This window comes from Otolemur garnettii, unplaced genomic scaffold, assembly GCF_000181295.1.
Source record: "Otolemur garnettii isolate 467f Iridium unplaced genomic scaffold, OtoGar3 scaffold00155, whole genome shotgun sequence".
NCBI classification, from domain to species: domain Eukaryota; kingdom Metazoa; phylum Chordata; class Mammalia; order Primates; family Galagidae; genus Otolemur; species Otolemur garnettii.
The window spans coordinates 4,217,466-4,238,530 of record NW_003852550.1 but is presented as its reverse complement, the minus strand read 5'-3'; the positions used below and the strand labels follow the sequence as shown (position 1 = coordinate 4,238,530).

The 21,065-nt window shown below is 39.0% G+C and overlaps 1 protein-coding gene across 2 annotated transcripts in view; it reads left to right on the top strand.

Annotated features, from left to right (window-relative positions):
- The first annotated feature begins 7 nt into the window (after window positions 1-7).
- AMMECR1 (Alport syndrome, mental retardation, midface hypoplasia and elliptocytosis chromosomal region gene 1) overlaps window positions 8-21,065 on the top strand; it is a 113,467-nt gene continuing 92,409 nt past the window's right edge. Inside the window, exons 1-2 of one of the 2 annotated variants that reach the window (XM_023519072.1) lie at window positions 188-250; window positions 325-575. In XM_023519072.1, the coding sequence (XP_023374840.1) occupies window positions 472-575 (104 nt within the window). In that variant the 5' untranslated portion in view covers window positions 188-250; window positions 325-471. Of the gene's footprint in view, window positions 576-21,065 lie in introns of both variants that reach the window. The other variant, XM_003799741.3, reaches the window with a different exon arrangement.

Genomic DNA, 21,065 nt, shown 5'->3' with positions numbered 1-21,065 from the left:
CCTGGCGCGCCCCCGGCGGTCGGGGCCGCAGCGTGCTCGCCCCCGCCGTCAGCTCGCCTCACTTATGGGTCGGAAACGTTGCGTGGGGGAGACTGTTCCAAGATGGCGGCGGGTTGCTGCGGGGTGAAGAAGCAGAAACTGTCCAGTTCGCCCCCCTCTGGCTCCGGTGGCGGTGGTGGCGCCTCCTCCTCCTCCCACTGCAGCGGAGAGAGCCAGTGCCGAGCTGGGGAGCTGGGACTAGGAGGCGCCGGTACGCGGCTCAACGGGCTGGGAGGTCTAACCGGAGGAGGTAGCGGCAGCGGCTGTACCCTCTCTCCCCCCCAGGGCTGCGGCGGCGGCGGCGGGGGGATCTCCCTGTCGCCACCTCCAAGCTGCGGAGTGGGGACCCTACTTTCTACCCCGGCCGCCGCCACCTCTTCCTCGCCCTCCTTATCGTCCGTCGCCTCGTCCTCATCACCGGGCTCCCGGAAGATGGTGGTGTCAGCAGAGATGTGCTGCTTTTGCTTCGATGTGCTGTACTGTCACCTGTACGGATACCAGCAGCCCCGGACCCCCCGGTTCACCAACGAGCCCTAGTGAGTACCGTGCCCTCCGCCGCCCTCTCCCTTGCGCTCGGGATGGGGCTCAGAGTTGAGGGAAAGTGCGAGTCCGCCTCCCGCTGCCGGCTGCCCCTACCCTTCCAGCTGCCCGGTGCCCGGAGCCCGGAGCCCGGAGCCGCTCGACCTAAGTAAGGGCACCCTGGGCTTTCTCCCCTCTGGGCTTTCTCCCCGCCAAGGCAGGTACCCCACACTTGGAGCAGGGTGCTGCTGCAAGGGATGGCCCCGTGGTTCCCAGAAGTGTTCACTTTCTCTTTGCGGTAACTTCGAGGAGGAGTTTTGACCCTTTCCTTCTCTACTTAGCCACCCCTTACCCCCCGACAGCCGCCCGGGTTTTGGAGATACGGATTACTCAAGGTATTGACCTCTCCTCACTTTGGTTTCCGTTTACTCAACTGAAAGCCCCGCCAGTACTCCTGCCCCGAGTACCTTGCACTTGGAAAGCTACTATCCCATTGCAGGGTGAAAAATAGTAACTACCCAACTTCTGTTCTGCTAGTGATGGAACTTAGCTCCGGAGCTTGTGAGGTTTTACCCATCATTTTCCTCCGAGTTTCCTTGTGCCCTGGGAAGCGGGGAGGCTTTTAAAAACACATTTTCCCTTACTACCTATTTTTATCTGAGCTTACCCATTAAAATGTGTTTCTAGTGAAGCCAGCGCACCGCCGGCTTCCTCACATTTGAAGAGTGAGACCTTTTTTTCATTCCACCGTCTCTCGGTAATAGCTCATTCAAAGAGAACTGTCCCCATAGAGCCACTGTTAGTTGGAACGTTAAACGTGCGTTCGCTTTTATGTCGATTTCACTTTTAGGAAATCTGTGTTATACTCGACGATTTAAAAAATAGTAAAGCAATCCAACAGTAAATGTGTAGGAATTTTTATAGTTTCCTTTGGCTTTGTACTTTCCTTATAATTATTATACCCTTCAAGTGTGTGATAGAACTTGTTTAAAATAGCACTGTTACAGCTGAAAGCCAGGTTAATTGTAATCCCTGTCCATTTGGATGTGTGGGAGATGGGGCATATGTTTTTTTTTTAATGTGTAAACTGAGTGTAAACTGACTTTTTGAGTTAAATGCTACACAGAATGTAAAGACCAAGAGAGGGCAGACTGAGAAAGGGAACATTGTTTATGAGTACTTAGCATCAACAAGAAAAATAATACAGAAAATTTTCAATGAAACTAGTACTGAAGGGCATCAGCCCTTTTTCTGGCTAAGACAAGTGCCCCTTGTCCTCCATATCATAAGCACCTGAATTGATGTTCTTTTAAACTGTTTCTTTTCATTTTGCAAGACTGGAGGACTGGACTACTCCTGCATAAGTATAAACACTTCTGCGCAGACTAAAAATATTCAATTAATATGTAAAGTGGAAATTATAATAAAGTGTCCTGGAAATTGTGTATTTGTATTGTTTGTTTTCTTTGGCTTTGGTACTTCAAATGTTTTTAACTTGGTGCGACTCTTCTGTGGTCTGTGCATTTTCTTTTAGACTTGGTTCATCTTTGGGCATTGGCTCATGAGAAATGCATGAAAAGGCATGCAGGCAGGTAGTTTGTCAAATAAATTAAATATTTTTATAAATTTCACAGTGATAATTCTAGAAGCTTACATCCTAAGTCCACACCTTTGCTTAGCCAATTTATTCTTTTGGTTAAGAAGTAAAATTCATTTTGAAAAGACTGCCATGTTAAAAAAAATCTATGAAATATTTATTGTCTAGAGTCACTTATTTGTGACTTTTCTGCCTTTTTCTTGGATGTCTGTGATATATTGAAGTTAGTCCTGGGATGATACTTATCTTGGCTCTGCAAAGTCATGGGACTGCAAAAATTCACTCCTGTTTAGTTCTTGAGTTGTTACATGCGTTTGGCAAAGGCTGTTTTAGTATTCACGCTCCATTACTCCAAAGCATATGAGAACACACTTTCAGGAGGTGCTATTTTCACACATTTTAAAGTGAGTTTGGGTTAACTCAATGACTATACCAAGAATTTTAAAAGGAAAGTAGGTTTGACCAGTTCATACAGAAAATGCTTTTGAAAACATCATTTTAAAGTATTTCACTTTGCCCATGTATTTAGGTATTGTTCTCTAATACCCCAGGTGCTGGATTTCTTTTTCATGGAATCAAACAGATAAATGGAGACACATTGTTCACTACTGTGGGTATTTTTGAAATAGTGGTGGGAGAATAACACTGTCACTTAGGAGGACTTGAATCTATCACATAGTACTCTATGAAACAACCAGAGTAGATACAATGTGACCAAGTGGGGAGTGAGAGTTCACTTACGTCAAAAGAGGACTGTGTCTTATTTTCCTTTATCTTGAATTCATTTTTGAGGTGTACTCTGGAAAATTCAGGAAAATTTATTGATTATGGGAGAGAAATAGCTGTAATCATTTGATGGTGCCTTAGTAAGCACAACACATTTTTGTTTGACATATTTAACAGGAATGTGTACTTAGGATATTAGTGTGGCTTTATTCTAGGAACCATGAGACATAAATAGACACACTGGGATTTTTTCCTTCAGAGTTATTAGTATCTTGCAATGAGCAGTGTGTTTCAGGTCCTGTCCTTGTCCCTCAGAAGATGTGCTTTTGACAGTTTCACATTTTTATATGTGAAAAGCACAGTTTTCATCCCTTCCCAGGACCTTTCTCTTAGAATGGCTGTAACAGGTGAAATCTGCTTTTTATAGCTTAAGAAGTTATGGACCCATCAGTTACACTTCCACTCTGAAAGGTTATTAGAAATTTCTAGTGATCTATGTGCTTCAGGGTTGGGGTAATGTCAAGGTATGAACGGGCTGTGTGAACACAGATTCTTCACCGTTGCTGCTTTTTGAGTGCCTACCCCATTGCAGATTAGCATGGTACAGGCAGGTTTGCCTACAGAAATATGGTCCCAGATAGAAGAAAAACATAACCTTAGGTGTATTTTACTATTCCACATCAGAACTCTTGGATTTATGTGCCAGGGAGAGCTCAGAGAGCCATTTTATAGGAACCTGTTTGCTACTCTAAAGGAAGCCACTGTGCCAGGTGTTGAGCCAGTTAGACTACAGAATTGTCGTTCTCAATCGTGGCTGCTTGGATGCCTGAGTCCCAGCTCCCAGAGATTCTGATTTAATTTGTCCAGGATGGGGGCCTGAGAATCACGATTAATAAAAGCTCCCCAGGTGATTTTTAATGTGCAGCCGGAGTGGCAAACCACCAGTTACAGTCTACGTATTTCTTTTGAGATTTGGATTAATTTGGTATGGGGCGGTGCTTTGGAATCCGTAGCGTTTGAGCACCGTGGGTAATGTCAATAAGCAACCGATTTGGGAAACACTTGCAGTGTGGTCTGCAGAAGACATCGCCTGGGAGCTTGTTGGAAACGTAGGCTCCCAGGCCCCACCTCAGACCTGCTGAATTAGAATCTGCATTTTAACCAGCTCCGCAGGTGATTTTTATGCACATTACAGTTTGTGGAGGACTGGTTCTCAAACTTTACCTCATAATCTCCTGTAGTGCTTGTTAAAACACAAATTGCTGGGCCTCTTTCCCAGAGTTTCTGTTTCAGTCGACGTGGGGTGGGGCTGTGAATTTGCATTGCTAACAAGTTCCTTGGTGATGCTGATGCTACAGTTCCCAGGACCACACGTTAGACAGCCACTGGGTTGGAGAGAAGTGAGGACCTGAATAGGTACTTGAGCAACTGTAAGGGAATGGCTGTTTTTGCTGCCAGTTTCCAGTCTGAAACTTCCTGCTTCTATGTCCCAATCCTTTATCATAGTCATTCTAATTTAGCAGTGGGGAGACTGAGTACTGCCAGAGCATAAGTCTGAGGTTGAGGTGAGGGGTGGAAACGTATGGCATGATTTTTCTTAGATCCTTTTCCAGAAATTGTTAAATGTAAGGGGGTACATTTTAGGACTTAAAAGTAGCACGAATGTGATGTCTCAAAGGGAATTATATTGATCGTAATAAGTAAAGCCCCCTTTTGTTCCCATTAAATGCTTTTATGATTAGCTCACTAAATAATGTGAAAAGATTTTAAAAGCTTTTATTTATGCTTATGCTTGCTGGGTTTCATTTTAAGAATTTCCCTTATTAACAGAGAAATATAAAAGGATCCTACTAAGGCACTGGCCTTATTTAGTCTTATATCTTTAATGCTGTGTTACATGTCATGTCCCACAAACCTTTTCATTTTAATCATCTCACCACCTTTGAAGTTAATGTAATACTACATTCTGTACAGACCATGGCATGTAACAGATTCTACTATTACACATCAAGAAGCGTGGTTTTCTATTGCGATGAATAAAATGTATTTTTAGTCTACTCCTGGATGTGCAGATTTTGAAGATTCCAATCAGGTGTTTACAGTTAACTCTTCATCATCTGGCCAGCCAATTGCTGGTTTTCGGCATACTTGGGAGGAGTTGGGTTGTGTTAGGGGAATAGGCATTTTGTTTCACCGGAACAGCAGCAATCCTATTGCACTGTCGAAAAGATGATTTGATAATGGAGCTCAGGTTAAGGTGATATTAAAGCAACATTTTAAATACCAGCTATTATATATATATCTATTATGTCGTTTTTGATGAAGACTGACCAGAATAGTCAGAAGATGCATTTGTTTATTGCAGATGATGCGACTAGGCTGAGATGGATTTCCTCATGCACAGTAACAGAATGTTCCCTTCCCTGGTTACTACAGTTACTATAGTTTTTCTTTTCTTCTTTTCTTTTCTTTTCTTTTTTTATTTTAGTTTTTAGCTAGGGCTGGGTTTGAACCCACCACCTCCACTGTATGGGGCCGGTGCCCTACTCACTGAGCCACAGGCAGCGCCCCATAGTTTTTCTTAAGAAAAAACATTGTCTCAGAAATTGTTGAGCCTTTTCCAAGTGTAATACAGTTGTTTTTCAATAATGTTCATTCCCACCATAGGACAATCTGATATCCTATTTTACTGCTAAAAAAGAAGGTAGGCATGTCGCCAGTTGTCATTTATGCTGTAAAATTTGTCAATGACTGAGATGGAAGGATGGAGAAATACAAATTACAAACTTTTTTTTTATATCTTGTATATAAAGCAAGGTGTATTTAGAAAAAGAGAAAAGAAATACTTGATGCTTATTTTATCTTCTCCCCCCCCCCACGGCCAAAGAGAGTACCAATCTAGCCCCTAATTTTTCTTGCTTATGAATTGTGTTTGTGCTGCATTCAGGTCTCAGTTAATGGGTGACAGCCAAGAATCTCTGCTAGGATCTCTCAGTCTGATGGGAAGAAAGACTACTACTGAAAAAGTGAAAAATGCTCTATTAACCCATGCATGAGTTGTTTCTCTAAGTATGTGTTTCTAAGAAACATAGTAACATTCACATTGTCTTTTTAAAGCTGTATACATTTTGAAACTAAGTTTGTGTTATAAACCCTAAAATGTTTAACTGCTATGGAGTATATTCTTGAAGTCAGTTACGTTCCCATCGATAGATAATTTTACTTTTGGAGAATTTATAAGTGTGAAATGCTAAAAACTTGTGTAATGAGATTAGTCAAAGTTCCCAAGTTGTCCGGGTTTCAATAGGCGTTATTCTGTACTCTCTATGTCACACATGCTTGCCTGTTACAAAGCAGCACAATGACCAGGGCTTTTACATTTAAATTTTCTTAAATAGTCTCTTTTTCAAACTTGTGTAATAATGTCTCTTTTTGATACTGTTCTGAATCCATTAAGCTAAGCTAAGTGAGTACCAGCAGTAAAACCCAGTGGCTGCCAAGAATAGACCTTCAATGTGTAAGCTGTCTTTCCACAATCAGTAATTGGGCAGTTGCTCACAGGACACTGGAGACAGTGTGGGAAGCCAGTGGTTGTGTAGGTGGGAAGAGTAGATTCCCAACAGTAAACTTATTTAGCGTTGAGCTTCTGCAGTTAGCGTTGCTAAGAGCAAAATTGACCCATAAGCTTATGTAGTACATACAAAGAAAAGAACCCAGTGGAAAAAAATATATATAATGAAATAGTATAGCTGATTGGAGTATATTTTATGTTTGGGCCAACTATAAGTGGCATCTTTTGTATCCAGTGTAGGTGTATTTTCTCCAGCTCTTAATATATCATACTTTCAAACTTGCTCAACCTTAAAAATAATAGCTGAGTGGAAATTATATGTCACTGGAAAAAAAAAAACCCCAGTTTTTCAAAAGCATATGCATTATGCCGAGTTCAATGGTTGGAAACTAGAGAAAAAGGAGAAATAGTCCTATCCTCACAGAGCTTACAGTCTTGTTCAAGATATGACAAAAATATTGAAGTTGCTCAAAATACAGAGCAACCTATGCATGATTATAAATTAATGAAATGCAGATAAAATACATACACATGGACATGACATGGGATAAAGGAGAGTGATCATGAAGATCACTTTGGGGAGGGATAGCTTGAACCAGGTTTTTAAATGCAAAAGGTACAGTGATTACTGGCAAAGAGTCTGTATGACCAGTGGATCTTGAAGTCTTACTCGGTTGTTCTCAAACCGGTTGCTGTCACCACCACACCCTTTGCCACAGTACTTGGGGATTCCCAGCAGCTGTCTTCAGTCAGCAACTTGCACTGTCAGCATTCTTACTACCACTCCCCTTGCTCTGGTCTCTAAGATCATAAAACTTCAAGGAAATTAAAAGTAGCCTTTGTGTTGAGAACTCTCTGGGAAGGCTGGATACGAGATTTGGCATCTGGTTATGGATTCTTGCATTAAGAAGAGAACAGTATTAGCAGAATAGTTCTCTAGAGTGTCAGATGAATTGGAAGAAGAGCATCTAGTTAGGAGCGACCAGCTCAGCTTAAGGTTAGGAGGACAGTAGGAAAACTGGCACTGGAAAGTGGGAAAGCCACCCCAGGGGCAGAGTTTGTGAATATAGGAACATTGCAAAATTAAGAATTGGAAGAAGTTATCAGCATATGCAAGGACTTGTACTCTAGGGCCAGGTTTTGTGTAGGAGTGGAAAGATTGCAGCTCACCTGTTTTTTGGCTTTCATCATTGCCTCTTCTTTTCTTGGCTCTGCGCCTAGCTATTCTTGTGCTCAGGAAAAGTTTGTTCAACCGCTCTGTTGGAATGGCTATGAAATTTGATCACAGGTATAAGACTATCCCCTCCCCTTCTTCACCTATTCCCAACTGTATCAAATTTAGGAGAAAGGAGGTGACATGTTAGTTTGCATAATTTGGAGCAAGCATAAAGATAGCTGGGATAGCTTTGGGGTGAAGACATGAAGTTAGACTGCATGTGAGTAAAAAGGCATTGCAGAACAACAACAAAAATATCAAACTCCAATTGCTGGTGGGAGTAAGAGGAAGAGAGGCTTTGAACATGATTCAGAGTTTATAAGCCTGGGCAACCAGGAGGATGATGGTGACATTAAAAAGCACAGGGCAGGGGACACGGGAAGAAACAAATGGTAGGGCAAGGGAAATTGGATTTTTTAGTATGTGTAGGTCCAAGTGTTGACAGTTATCAAATGTCATTTATTTTTGAATAGAAGAGCCACGGACCAAGGACAGAACTATTGTGATGTTTTGGTTGATCCCCTGGGATCTCCCCCAGCCCCCTCTCTGCCTGCTGTGACTTTTGAACTGCTCAGATAGGTAGAGAGCAGTGATAGTTTTCAGCTTTGTACTGCTAGGAGAACTACCTGGCGGAATGTTAGGTTTCCTTAATGTAGGTCTGTACATTTCCTCAGTCCTCAGACTTATCAGTTGTACAGTAGTCAGTGGTTCTGATACTAGTATTCCCTCATGTGTATGTAATAGCACAGCCTTGAGCTAGATAGAACCTTGTGGCAGACCATCTTAGGAACTTGTAGTTTCAGGACTTAAAGGAAATCTCTGAAGGACTGGAAGTGCTGTTTGGTACTAGATTCTAGGTTCTATGTCTTTAAGCTTAGAAAATAAAATAGACTGAAATCAAGCTGGATCTGTTTTGTGGCTTTGCTCAACATTGAAGGATGGATTTTATCAATTGGCAGGATCGGCCATATTACTTTAGGATCTGTGCGATCTTTAGTGGATGGGCATACGTGAAAAGTCGTGCTTGTGTACAGGCTTACTAGTATTCATTTTTTCCATAAGGTCTGTGATAGTCTTGATGATTCTTGCCTTTCCCCTATTTGTTTCGTTTTACAGATAATCCACACTGTGACCCAAAGCCACATGCAATGCTGGGAGAGCACAGTTGACTGTATTATGCAATATCCTGCCAGAAGATGCTGACCAGCTCTCTAGTAATGGAACATAGTGAGATTCACTTAACAGCCTATATAGCTCACCTTGCCATTCCACATACTTTCTATGTGATCTGTAAGCATGTGACACCCAATTCATAGATCCTCCAATGGATTGATTCAGGGTAGTAACATCAGATTCTCTGCTTTCTGCAGTTGTCAGTGGATCTTCAAGTCATTCTTGTAGAATGGACTCTATGGAAAATTGGTTTTGATACTGTCGGCCTAGCTAGGGGTCCCCTAGCACTACGTCTGCTTGAAAGTAATGCTCGTGTGCTAATCACATTAGTGTGTTTCTTCTCTGTGACATTATTATCGCTTACAGTAGCCTAACACCCACACAGTTAGGAATATGTGGTTTGGACTGCATTTAAGTCATACAGCTGCTAAAACTTGAACCTCAGAACATACCTCAGTGCAGTAAGGCAGATACCCTGTGTTTGCTGATTTTGAACAACAGTGAGGTAAGTGTTTAGATGAAGGATGCATTGTTATGTACTTTTTTTTTATAGGGTAAGTGGAAGATGGCCTTGATGATTTATTCACTAAGGAAGAATCTCATGAGGTCTTCTGACCTTTTTGCATGTTAAAGCGATGCTCTCAACATGTTTCATGAATTTTCTCATGATAAAAACAAAAATAAAATACAATAAAACTTTCCGTAGTGTCATTTGCATTGATTAAAACAAAACAGACAGACAAAAAAACTTGCCACTAGCTTAGCCAAATACTTGCTTTAATACTTGAAATAGCATTGTTAGGAGTAGATGCAGGGCAGTCAGGGGTTAAAATGTTTCGTTCAGTTCATGGATCTATCTACTGCCGTACCCTTCTGCTTCTCAATTCAAAAAACCCTCACAAGAACAAATGGGAATGATACTGCTTCTGTTTCTCTGACGCTAATGAAGTGATCTGTGGTTTGTGGTGTGTTTTACTCCACAAGTATTTCCCTGTCTGGCAAGTTGTTTCACAGGAGTCTACTCTTCCACATTGAAAACATTGGTTATGTGGAGAAAGAGAGCCACACAGGGCTGGAGGCAGGAATAGAGGGCACATGGGAATTAGGAAGGAAGAAGAATGAATTGTAGTTAAGTGAGGTGAAGCTTGGATTCAGGGCAGAAAAGGGAGACCGGGCACCTGGGCTGGAGTAGAAGTATTCCAAAAGGCATGTTTTTTTATCATATAAACCTAGGAGTTCCGCCTGTAGGATCAATGGCCACGGCACTCTTGTAAAAACTACTTATTTCTAGCAGAAGCAAATGCATGGAATGAAGTTTAATAAGAGGACCTGCTACGTGTCCTTTGAGTACCTCTAAGAAACCACAATGAAAACCATTTGTACAGTGTCATCAGAATGAGGCCTCTATGTAAGTTTGGAAGCTATGAGGCGAGTAACTTTAGTATCCCCCAAACAGTATAAATGTAGCCACTTTTCTGGCCATTATCCTTTCTTATTTTTCTTGACTTGCCTATGAACATAGTTATAAATCCTTAGATATTGAGGTAGATGGATACTATTTTTAGTCCTGCATATTTATGTGTTAATAGCCTCTCCTCAGATGTACGAAGTTTTCTTTATGTAGTTCATTCCCAGTTATTCTCCATAACAAAGATTCTGGAACAGATGATATTAATGGATAGACCCAGCTGTACTTCCTGTTTGGCTGTAGAATATAGTCATACAAACGCACATATTCATCTTTTCTGTACCTTATCTTAACAGGCCCTACTATGGTCAGCCTAATTTGTATACTTTATTATCACAGATAACTAGAGTGTCACCCATTTTTTGGTTAATCAGTTTCTCTTTAATCATATACATGTATGGTGATTTTATATTTATATTTTGTATTGTAGTAAAAACATGAGATCTACTCTTAGCATATTTTTAACTATATAGTATAGTATTATTAACTATAAGCAATATGAGTAGCTTATCTTTTTAAAGGTATATATAGTTGCTCTACCTAAAACAACTCATTTTTCATAGGAATTTCGGGAATTCTTTTTTTTTTTTTTTTTTTGAGACAGGGTTTCACTGTGTTGCCCTGGGGTAGACTGCTGTGGCATCATCATAGCTCACAGCAACCTCAAACTCTTGGGCTCAAGGGATCCTCTTGCCTCAGCCTCCTGAGTAGCTGGGATTATAGGTGTTGGCTAAAATGCTACTTTTCTTCTATTTTTAGTAGAGACTTGCTCTAGAGTAGGGTCTTGCTCTTACTCAGGCTGGTCTGGAACTCCTGAGTGCAAGCTATCTACCCGCCTCGGCCTCCCAGAGTTCTAGGATTAGAGGTACCAGGCACCACACACAGCCTGAATTTTGGGAACTCTTTACAAATTAATTGTACAAATATGTATTAGAGATGCACAAAGTCTGTTTATAAGAAAGCCTAACATAGGCTTTGAGGTGTTTCTTTTTCTAAACTTTTTGAAAATTTTGTATAAACTATCTATTAAATGGCCAGTTGTGGTGGATGAAGCCTATAATCCTAGCACTCTGGGAGGCTGAGGCTGGTAGATCTCCTGAGCTTGGGAGTTCAAACCACCCTGAGCGATAGTGAGGCCCTGTCTCTACTTAAAAATAGAAAAACTAGCCAGGCATAGTGGCAAGCACCTGTAGTCCCAGCTACTGGGGAGGCTGAGGCCAGAGGATCGCTTGAGCCCAAGAGTTTGAGGTTGCTGTGAGGCGTTAGAGTTAGAAATAACTACTTTTGAATGTGTTTCAAGCTAGTAGTATTTCAGTTAGTATTTGAGCTGGCATTTATCATTGATTAGTATTTATATTAAAGAACTTGATTTTTCTCACCCTCCTTTTAAGTTATTCTTCTAATCCTGTGTTCTTTAGGGCTTTCTGATGAATTTGCCAATAATAACATAAGGAAATGTCTTTAACAGGCAGAAGCTTTGCCTTTGTTTACTTTTACAGGTGGAAGGACTAAGGCATTCAAGGAGAACATTAGTTTTGACCGTTTCTGAGTATATGTTTTCTAGATAGATGGAAAATTGGAAGTTAAAATGCATAATGGGATATTAAGGAAAGCTTTTAAGTCCATATGTGTGTATGTGTGTGTGAGTATATATACACATATATAAACCACTTTAGTTAAGTGCCTTTTTTTTTTTTTTAAGACAATATCTCACTGCAACCTCCACTTCTTGGGCTCAAGTGATCCACCTGCCTCAGCCTTCTAAGTAGCTGGGACTATAGGCATGCCACAACACCCAGCTATTTTTCTCTTTTTTGTAGAAATGAGGTCTCACTCTTGCTCAGGCTGGGCTTGGACTTGTGACCTGACTCAAGTGATCCCCCTGCCTTTGACTCCTAAAGTGCTGAGATTATAGACAGAAGCTACCACACCCAGCCTAGTTAAGCACTTCTTGAACTTCTTATAGTGTACACACTTGTTTGTAATGAAAAGCTCACATCTAAATGTGGCAGTGGCATCTGTGAAATAATAGATATGGTCAAGTCATGGGTCTTGAAAGTTGTTTGTTTGCCCTGTCGTCTATACAACCAGGAGGAGATTCTCTTTCATTAGCTGGGGTGTAGCCATTTTTAAATATTGCCACTGAATTGTAATGCATCAGTTTGGATTTTGGAGCAGTTTCCAATTTCCATTTAGAGATGGCTTTGCAGTTCTAAAAAAGAAAGTGGAATCTCCAACCATGATTACCCCTTTGCTTACAGACTTAAAATGAATATTTGGTCAAGCCTCAAGTTTTATTTGCTAGCATTACCTTAAGACAGTGTGTTTTACATAAATACCTATCTCTTATTTTAAGCTAGTACCGTTCCTTGTGTTATGGCTAGTTCTCCTATTTCAGCTTAACAAGTAAAATAGCTGTTATGGGCAGAACACTGTGCTAGGCCCCTTTTGGGGTATGGATGAGAGGTCTATAAAATAGGCACGAAGCCATATTTTGTGTCCTTAAAAAGCTTGCAATCATATTGAGGAGACAAGATTCATGGAACAAATAATGAAGTCACATGTGATTCAACAGCTAAATGAGTGATTCAATAGCTGACTGAATGATGGAGACAATGGGGTCTGCAGGACTCACTGTATAGACTAATGTGGGCTGGGATTGTTCAGGAGGGCTTCATGGACAAAACAGGATTCAGAGTGGGTAGAACTTTTCATAGATGGAAAAAAGCATTCTAGACAAAGAACAATTTAAACGCAGAGGTCAGAAGGAGCATTATATGTGGGTCACTATAAAAGTTTTGAGGCAGACTGTGTTAGCATCCATTATTTCACTTCTAAGAAACACAGTTGACAGTGTCATTTCTGATTCACCTGTGCAAGTTTCAACTGGCTCAGCTTATAGGTGTTGCTGGGACGACTTCGTTTGTTTCTGTTCACACAGATTTTACATTTCTTGATTTTTGTGTATCTCAGAACTGTCATAATTACCCACATATAGTGGTCAAAGGGTACTAATCAAAGGTAGATTGTAGTGGAGAAGCACCTAGTGGGAAAGAGGACCTACCAGGAGATTGTAGCTGTTAATTCAGGAACTAGAAAATGAAGGTCTACCAGTTGAATTCAATATTAAACTATTAATGACTTGTGAATTGCCTCTTTCTGGGTAAAGTTTCCCTTTTGTCTAGTTAATTATGCCTCAGTGGCTCCTTTAATGTCATAAACGTTATGAAGACTGGACTAGAGACTGGGAAATAACTCAAGGGTACAGTATAGATAAAGTGCGTTTATTCCTCAATAGACATTCAGCATAAGTCAGTTAGATTTACATTAGTTATTTCACACTTCACTTGAGTGTCTTCTGGGTCCAGTGTTTTTTTTTTTTTTCTTCTGAACTTCAGTGTTTCAAATGTGAATTTGGAAAAGTTGACTAGCTACAAAGATTATGTAATTTAAAAATAAAGAACCTTGGGTGGGTGCAGTGGCTCAGGCCTGTAATCCTAGCACTCTGGGAGGCTGAGATGAGAGGATCCCTTGAGCTCAGGAGTTTGAGACCAGCCTGAATAAGAGCAAGACCCTGTCTCTACTAAAGGTAGAAAAACTAGCCGGGCATAGTGGCAGGTGTCTATAGTCCCAGGTACTTGGGAAGCTGAGGCAAGAGGATTGCTTGAGGCCAAGAGTTTGAGGTTGCTATGAGCTATGACACCATGGCACTCGACCAACTGTGCCAGAGTGAGATTGTCTCAAAAAAAAAGTAATAATAAAATAAACAACCCTTATTATTATAGAATTAAATATTTTAAACTACTTGGTTCTCCCTAAATTAATCAAGAAATTTTACTTAAATATTATAAATTTAGCTGAGATTATTACTGGGGATCATAATACTTTTAGGATTCTATACTAACTATTGAATTATGTCATTAGTTTATGAAATTAGTTTAAAGATAAATTAGTGTAATGGGTGTGTTCCTTGTGATACTTGCACTATTTAAGAATGCTACCTATTCTAAGAAACAACTTATATAAACAAACTTTGTAAAGGTTTTTATAGTACCATTTAGAATAAAAAATCTAAAATAGTTTCCTAAATTACAATAGAGGAACGTATTTTATAGTGAACAATGATTTGAAGAAAAAAACCAAATTCTCAGTCTTCAGCTATTTTGAGTGTGGCAAGAAAACAAGAAAGTCCCATTCTAAAGTGAAAAAGTGGATGTAAGTCCAATGGGACCTGGTTCCTGTACCCTTGGACTGCCCTTAGAACCTTTGCTTATATTTATTTCAGTTCATTCTAGAGAAGATCAAGTCACTTCTTACCAAAGAGGAATAGTTTAGTCCTAAAGCTTTCTTTCACTTTCATGAAGAGTTATAATTATTCACTGTCTCATCATAACCCTTCATTAACTCTTTAGTAATTTAGTAACACCAGCATGGTGTCTGGTGTATTATTTTCTTAGAATTGTTGTGTCGATTTGAATACTTTCCACTCCCAATCTCTTCCATTGTAAATTTGACGCTTAAATCTAGGAAGACCTTTCACTTCCCCTTCTTCAACATATTTTTCCTTTGGAGTTTTCCATCTTCAAGAGCAGTAGCTTTGGATAGTTGAAGGCTTGGTAGCACCTTCATTATAGAACTTTTACCACTTAAAGTCTAGCAGTGTTTACCACTTTGCATGATCTAGAAAATTATCTGCTGGTCCTCTTGCTTTTCCATTTTGGGGAGGTGGTAGAGTGATGGGAGTGGGGAAGTTGTAAATTTATGACTTACATATTTTTCAAGCAATGGATTTCAGTATCTAAAGCAGTGGTTCTCAATCTTCCTAGTGCCGCGACCTTTTAATATGGTTCTTCATGTTGTGGTAACCCGCAGCCATAAAATTATTTTTGTTGCTACTTCATGAAAATAATTTTATGGTTGGGGGGGTCACCACAACATGAGGAACTGTATTAAAAGGTTGCAGCATTAGGAACGTTGAGAACCACTGATCTCAAGGAATGTTTAAACACTGACTGGATCAGTTTTGTATTCAGGACATTACAAATCTGAAAGGTTTCTAGAATTTTTTCTAGAGACATTTTAAAGCAGAGAATAAATGAGTTATTCCATCATGCTTCCTTCAATCCCTTACCTGGAAGTGGGTATCTTTTTCTCTATTTATATAACTGAAACCATAAGATCTTTGTGGACTTACTAGATATTGTTTGTTACTTAGGAACTGATATAACTATATGTAGTTGTATATAAGAAAGTAAGACTGTGTTTTATGGTTCTCAATGAGGTATGGCATATACTTTTTTTTTTTTGAGACAAAGTATCACTTTGTTGCTCTCTATAGAGCACTGTGGTGTCATAGCTCCCAGCAACCTCAAATCAAACTCTTGGGCTCAAGTGATCCTCTTGCCTCAACCTGTTGATTAGCTGGGACTACAGGTGCTTGCCACAACACCTGGCTATTTTTAGAGACAGGGTCTCATTCTTGCTCAGGCAGATCTTGAACTCGTGAGCTCAGTCCACCTGCCTTGGCCTCCCAGAGTGCTAGGATTGCAGGCCTGCGCCACCACGCCCAGCCTCATACGCTTTAATCACCTGTTTCTTTTACTCTGTGGTTCTATCCCTGTGGAAGGTGGCAGCGTTTGGAAAATTACTTGGTACTATTTATTTCTTTTTCTGCTGTTTTGTTTTAAACTGTATGTTCCAAACTCTTTAAAGCTAAGTGTTTCTTTTTCCAATATGTTTACAGTTAGGGGTTTTTAATCTAGTGCCTAAGAATGGATTTTAGAATGTTGGCAAACAATGAAATTTTATGCAAAATTTGGAGCGTAAGTGGATTTTTCTGATTAGAAGTTTTGTATCTTTCATCAGGTTTTCACAGAAGCTTTCGATAGTGTTGGCTTCTTCGGGATATTCAAAAATCATCAATTAACTTTGGCTGGGAAAGTATATCTGCTTTTTAAACTGGGGTATTACTGAAACTCTGAAGCCGATTCTTGGGGTCTAGATTAGGACTCCCTGACTGTAGACATATTAGTTAAGAAAAAAGAATTTACCTAAACATATTAGAACCTGTAGCTATGTGGTAGTGTGCTACAGGATAAATGAAGCCACAGGTTAAAGCAGTGTTTCTTCTTGGAGTGTCAGTTTTCCAGAAATGAAACATAGAACATAAATTTGATACTGAAGCAAGTACACATATGTTGTAGTAGGGAATGTAATATCCATGAAAATAAAGCGTTAAAAAGAAATTTGCCATTTAGAATGGGCCACTTCTGGTAATTCTCCTCAATTCCTACCCATTCATGCCTTTAATCTCCTTTGCCTACAGTGTACATCAGCTGAAAAGTTTGAAAAGTCTAATCTATTGGCTCAATGATTGTGGACCAATGAGAATTCTATGTTAGAAAAATCATGAACATATCACAGATAAGAGCTAGTTGCAAAAGAAAAGTGATTTCCACAGCACCCTAATTAACCATTATGTTATTGCCACACTTGAAATATCCCACATTTGGAAAACAAAAGGAATGCCTTTTGACTTGAATAGATACTTCCTCCAAAAAGAGATACAAATAGCTAACAGGTACAGGAAAAGGGGCTCAGTATCACCAGACATCAGGGAAATGCAAATCAAAACCACAATGAGATACCACACCTGTTAGGATGGCTGTTATCAAGAAGACCAGAGATAACGAGTGTTGGCAAGGATGTAGAGATAGGGGAGTCCTTGTACGCTGTTGATGGGAATATAGATTGGTATAGCCATTATGGAAAACAATATGGAAGTTCTTCAAAGAATTAAAAATAGAATTACCTTATGATCCACCAATCCCACTTTTGGGTATGTAGCCAAAGGAAACCAGATCAGTAGTATGAAGAAATATCTGCACTCCATGTTTACTGCAGCATTATTCACAATAGCCAAGATAACCTAAGTGTCAGTTGATAGAAGAATGGATAAAGAAATCACTATATGTGTATATAACTACATATACACAATGGAATATTATTCAGCCATAAAAAGAAGGAAATTCTGTCATTTGCAACATGAGTGAACCTGGAAAACATTATGTTAAGTGAAATAAGCCTGACATAAGACAAATACTGTATGATCTCACTTTTATATGGAGTCTAAAAATGTTGAACTCACAGAAACAGTAGAAACATGGTTGCTAGGGTCTGGGGTGAGGGGTGTTAAAGAAAATGGGGACATGTTGAGAAAAGTGTACAAACTTTCAATTATAAGGTGATGAAGTTCTGGAAATCTAATGTACAGTATGGGTGGTGATAGATTTGTTAATTTGATTGTGGTAATCATTATACGATGTATATACATATGAAATCATCAGCTTGTATACCTTGAAATATATAATCTTTATTATTCCATTAAATATTTTTTAAAAAGGAATACCTTTCTTTGTTTTTATGGAAATTCTTGATGTGTCTATTCTTACATTAATATAATTTAGATAAAGGAAAACAGATTTGAAGAAACCTGACCCAGGGGATTATAAGTTATCTTTAAAAGCACAAATACTATTTTAGCATGTAATTTTCCTCATAAAATGTTTTATGGCAGACTTGTTTATTTCATAGATGTGAGTCAAAGCTGAATTTAACACATTTTTCCTTAACTTATCCAAAACGAATATCTTTTGGCTAAGAACCAACACTGCTTTATGACTCTTAAACATTTTTTTGTTAACCACCAACACTAGAAATTTGCTTTTTCAAAAACAAACTGTTTATCACTTTTCGAGTTATTAAATAGTTTATAATGCAAAGAAAACATTCAAGCCTAGTGAAATGATAGGAGATACTAACTTAGCAACTCATTCTCTCGTATTAGCTTTAAAGTATACAAGATTCAAATTCTTCAAATTAATGTCTCAGCAAGATGAATATTATATAATCAAGGATCTTTTTTTTTTTTTTTTTGAGACAGAGTCTCACTCTGTTGTCCCAGGCTGGAGTGCCTTGCATCAGCTTAGCTCTTTGCAACCCCAAACTCCTGAGTTCAAGAGGTCCTCCTGCCTCAGCCTCCTAAATAACTGAGACTACAGGCACCCACCACCACACTTGTCTAAATTTCTCTATTTTTACTAGAAACAGGGTCTTGCTCTTGCTCAGCCTGGTCTTGAACTCCTGACCTCAAGCAATCCCCCCACCTCAACTTCCCAGAGTGCTAGGATTATAGGCATGAGCCACTGTGCCCAACTTAATCAAGGATCTTAATGAAAATTCCTAAAATTGCATATTTTAAGTCCATGAATTCTGATATATAGTAATGAAAACATACCATGTTATATACCTTTATAGTGTACTCAATGTTTTTTAAAAATGCATGTGTGGAATGGAATGATGAAACTGAATAAATGATAGCATCATAAATATCCCTGAGCCTACTGTTGTTGATGTTTATGAGTGATTTCCTCTATGTTAAGTATCTTCTCTATTTAAACTGATTTTCCAAGAAAAGATCTTAATGACTTTGTAATCACTCTTATAGTATTTTATACATTGTCATTGTTTCTTAACGTGTTTTTTTCCTGCAACATGACTCTCTGCACTGCAGCATGACTTCCAAACTCAGTCTCATATAAATTCTAAGTGCTACTTTAAGAGGGACAGGGAAGTTGTATGGAGAGATTGTGTCTTCTCTCTGTCTCTGTCTCTCTCTTTCTCTCTCTCTCTCTCTCTCTCTCACACAGATATAAGGTGGTTTTTATATCAGACCTGCAACTGAATTCATTCCAGATCTCCAGAACTCTCCAAATGAAGAACCATTTGCAATAGGCTTGATATATCCTAATCTAGTATTAGGATACTGCTATCATTGTTGTCAAGCTTTTTCATGAATAAATGAATCATATGTGATAACATAATAAATGCTATATTAAAATGAATTTTTAAAATGTTTATGGTCCTTACAAAAGTCCAAACTTAGAGCTTATAATCACAATTTGCCTCATTTTGTCAAAGAAATACACAGAGACCTTTTCTTAGTAACCTTTCATCTGCTTAGTTATAACTCTAGGCATCAAACTAGATGCTTGTACCATCATTCCCACCATGACTAGGATCTATCATAATCTCTCATGTTCTTTCATTTAAAGTGAAAACATGTAAATCTTTAAAAAGAAGTAATATTTTTAAAATGCTTGAAATGCAGCCAAATATTAATAACAATAGAGACTTTCTATTGCATCTGTCATCAAAAAACATTTCTTTGTCACCATAGGTAAAATGGAATGTAAGCAAAGGCTGATCATATTCTCTCTTCTAATTCTATAGATGTTCATGAACTTTAATGTGGTAGTTGATGTGTAGATATCACCAGGGATCCCACCTATATTGAGAACTGATTGTGACAATCTTTTTAGAAGACACCAATACCAGAATTATTTATAAACTCAAGTGTTAAGAGGAGATTTCTGGGATACTGGTGTAAGGACCTTGGAAAATCTTTTCTATAATAGCAATATGAACACTGGCAACAGTTATCAAAACAACGTTTTTCAGAATTCTAAAAGTTAACCAAAGCTTCCAACAATCTGATAAGCATCTGTTCATTAACATAGCTAATTTTTAGTAAGAACAGTAACTCTCATTTTAACTTCCTGAATTCTAACTTTCCCCAATTCCATGATAGCCCTGGAAACCAGCAACCTTGCAACCACAGTAGTTATGAAAATCTGCAGTTATTGGATGGTACAAGATTTCCAAATATCCTATTCCCAAATAATTTTCCTCTATTGAACATGTTTAGCTGCTCCCTGGAAAGGCCATAAGGCTTGTCTTTATTTGATCTGATTTGTATTCATTCAGTAGAGAGGTCTTATCCCCAGGACATTTGTTGAAAACAATCAGCAGCAATTGTTCAACACTGCATCTTCCTGAGCTGGCTGACCTTGAGACCCTGTGCAAGTAGGAAGTGAAAGCTAAGGCAGAATTATAGACGTCTGAGTGTGGAAGGCATGCTCCATTTCTGGGCCCCTTGGAAAAAGGATGAAAGATTTCTTAATTCAAAACATTTTAGAAAATCTGTTAATTGTTAGCTGACCGCTAAGCTAACTGAAGAGTGATTTCAATGGACACACATAACAGAGAATATAGATTAGTCCAGGAAAGTCATTGTGACTAAACAAATAAGGCAATAACAACAAACAGTGGGGAGGGAAGGGTATCTGATTTCTAAACTTGCTACACACTACATTACACTACGAGTGAAATGTCTAGTTTTCAATGAAAAATTAAAATATAACCAAACAAACAGTAAAGCATGGGAAATACTTGAGAAGGTAAGCAATCAACAGAAACTGCCCCTGAGGAAGCCCACATAGTGTGCTTACTAGACAAAACATTATGTCAGATTTTACAAAAATATTTAAAGAACTGAATGAAACCTCTGGCTAAAGAATGAAAGGAAAATATGAGAATGATGTCTTATCAAATACCAGATATCAACAGAGAAATTATAAACAATCAAATATCTAGAATAATATAGAACATCTAGAGTAGGAAAGTATAATAACTGAAATGAAAAATTTACTGAAAAAGTTCGACAGTGTATTTGAGCTGGCAGAAGTAAAAGTCAAGGAACTTGGACATACGTTAAGCTTATCATATGACAGTGGTTCTCAACCTTCCTATGCTGTGACCCTTTTTTTGCTGTCCCCCTGGGTAGAGTGCCATGGCATTACAGCTCACAGCAACCTCCAACTCCTGGGCTCAAGCGAGTCTCCTGCCTCAGCCTCCC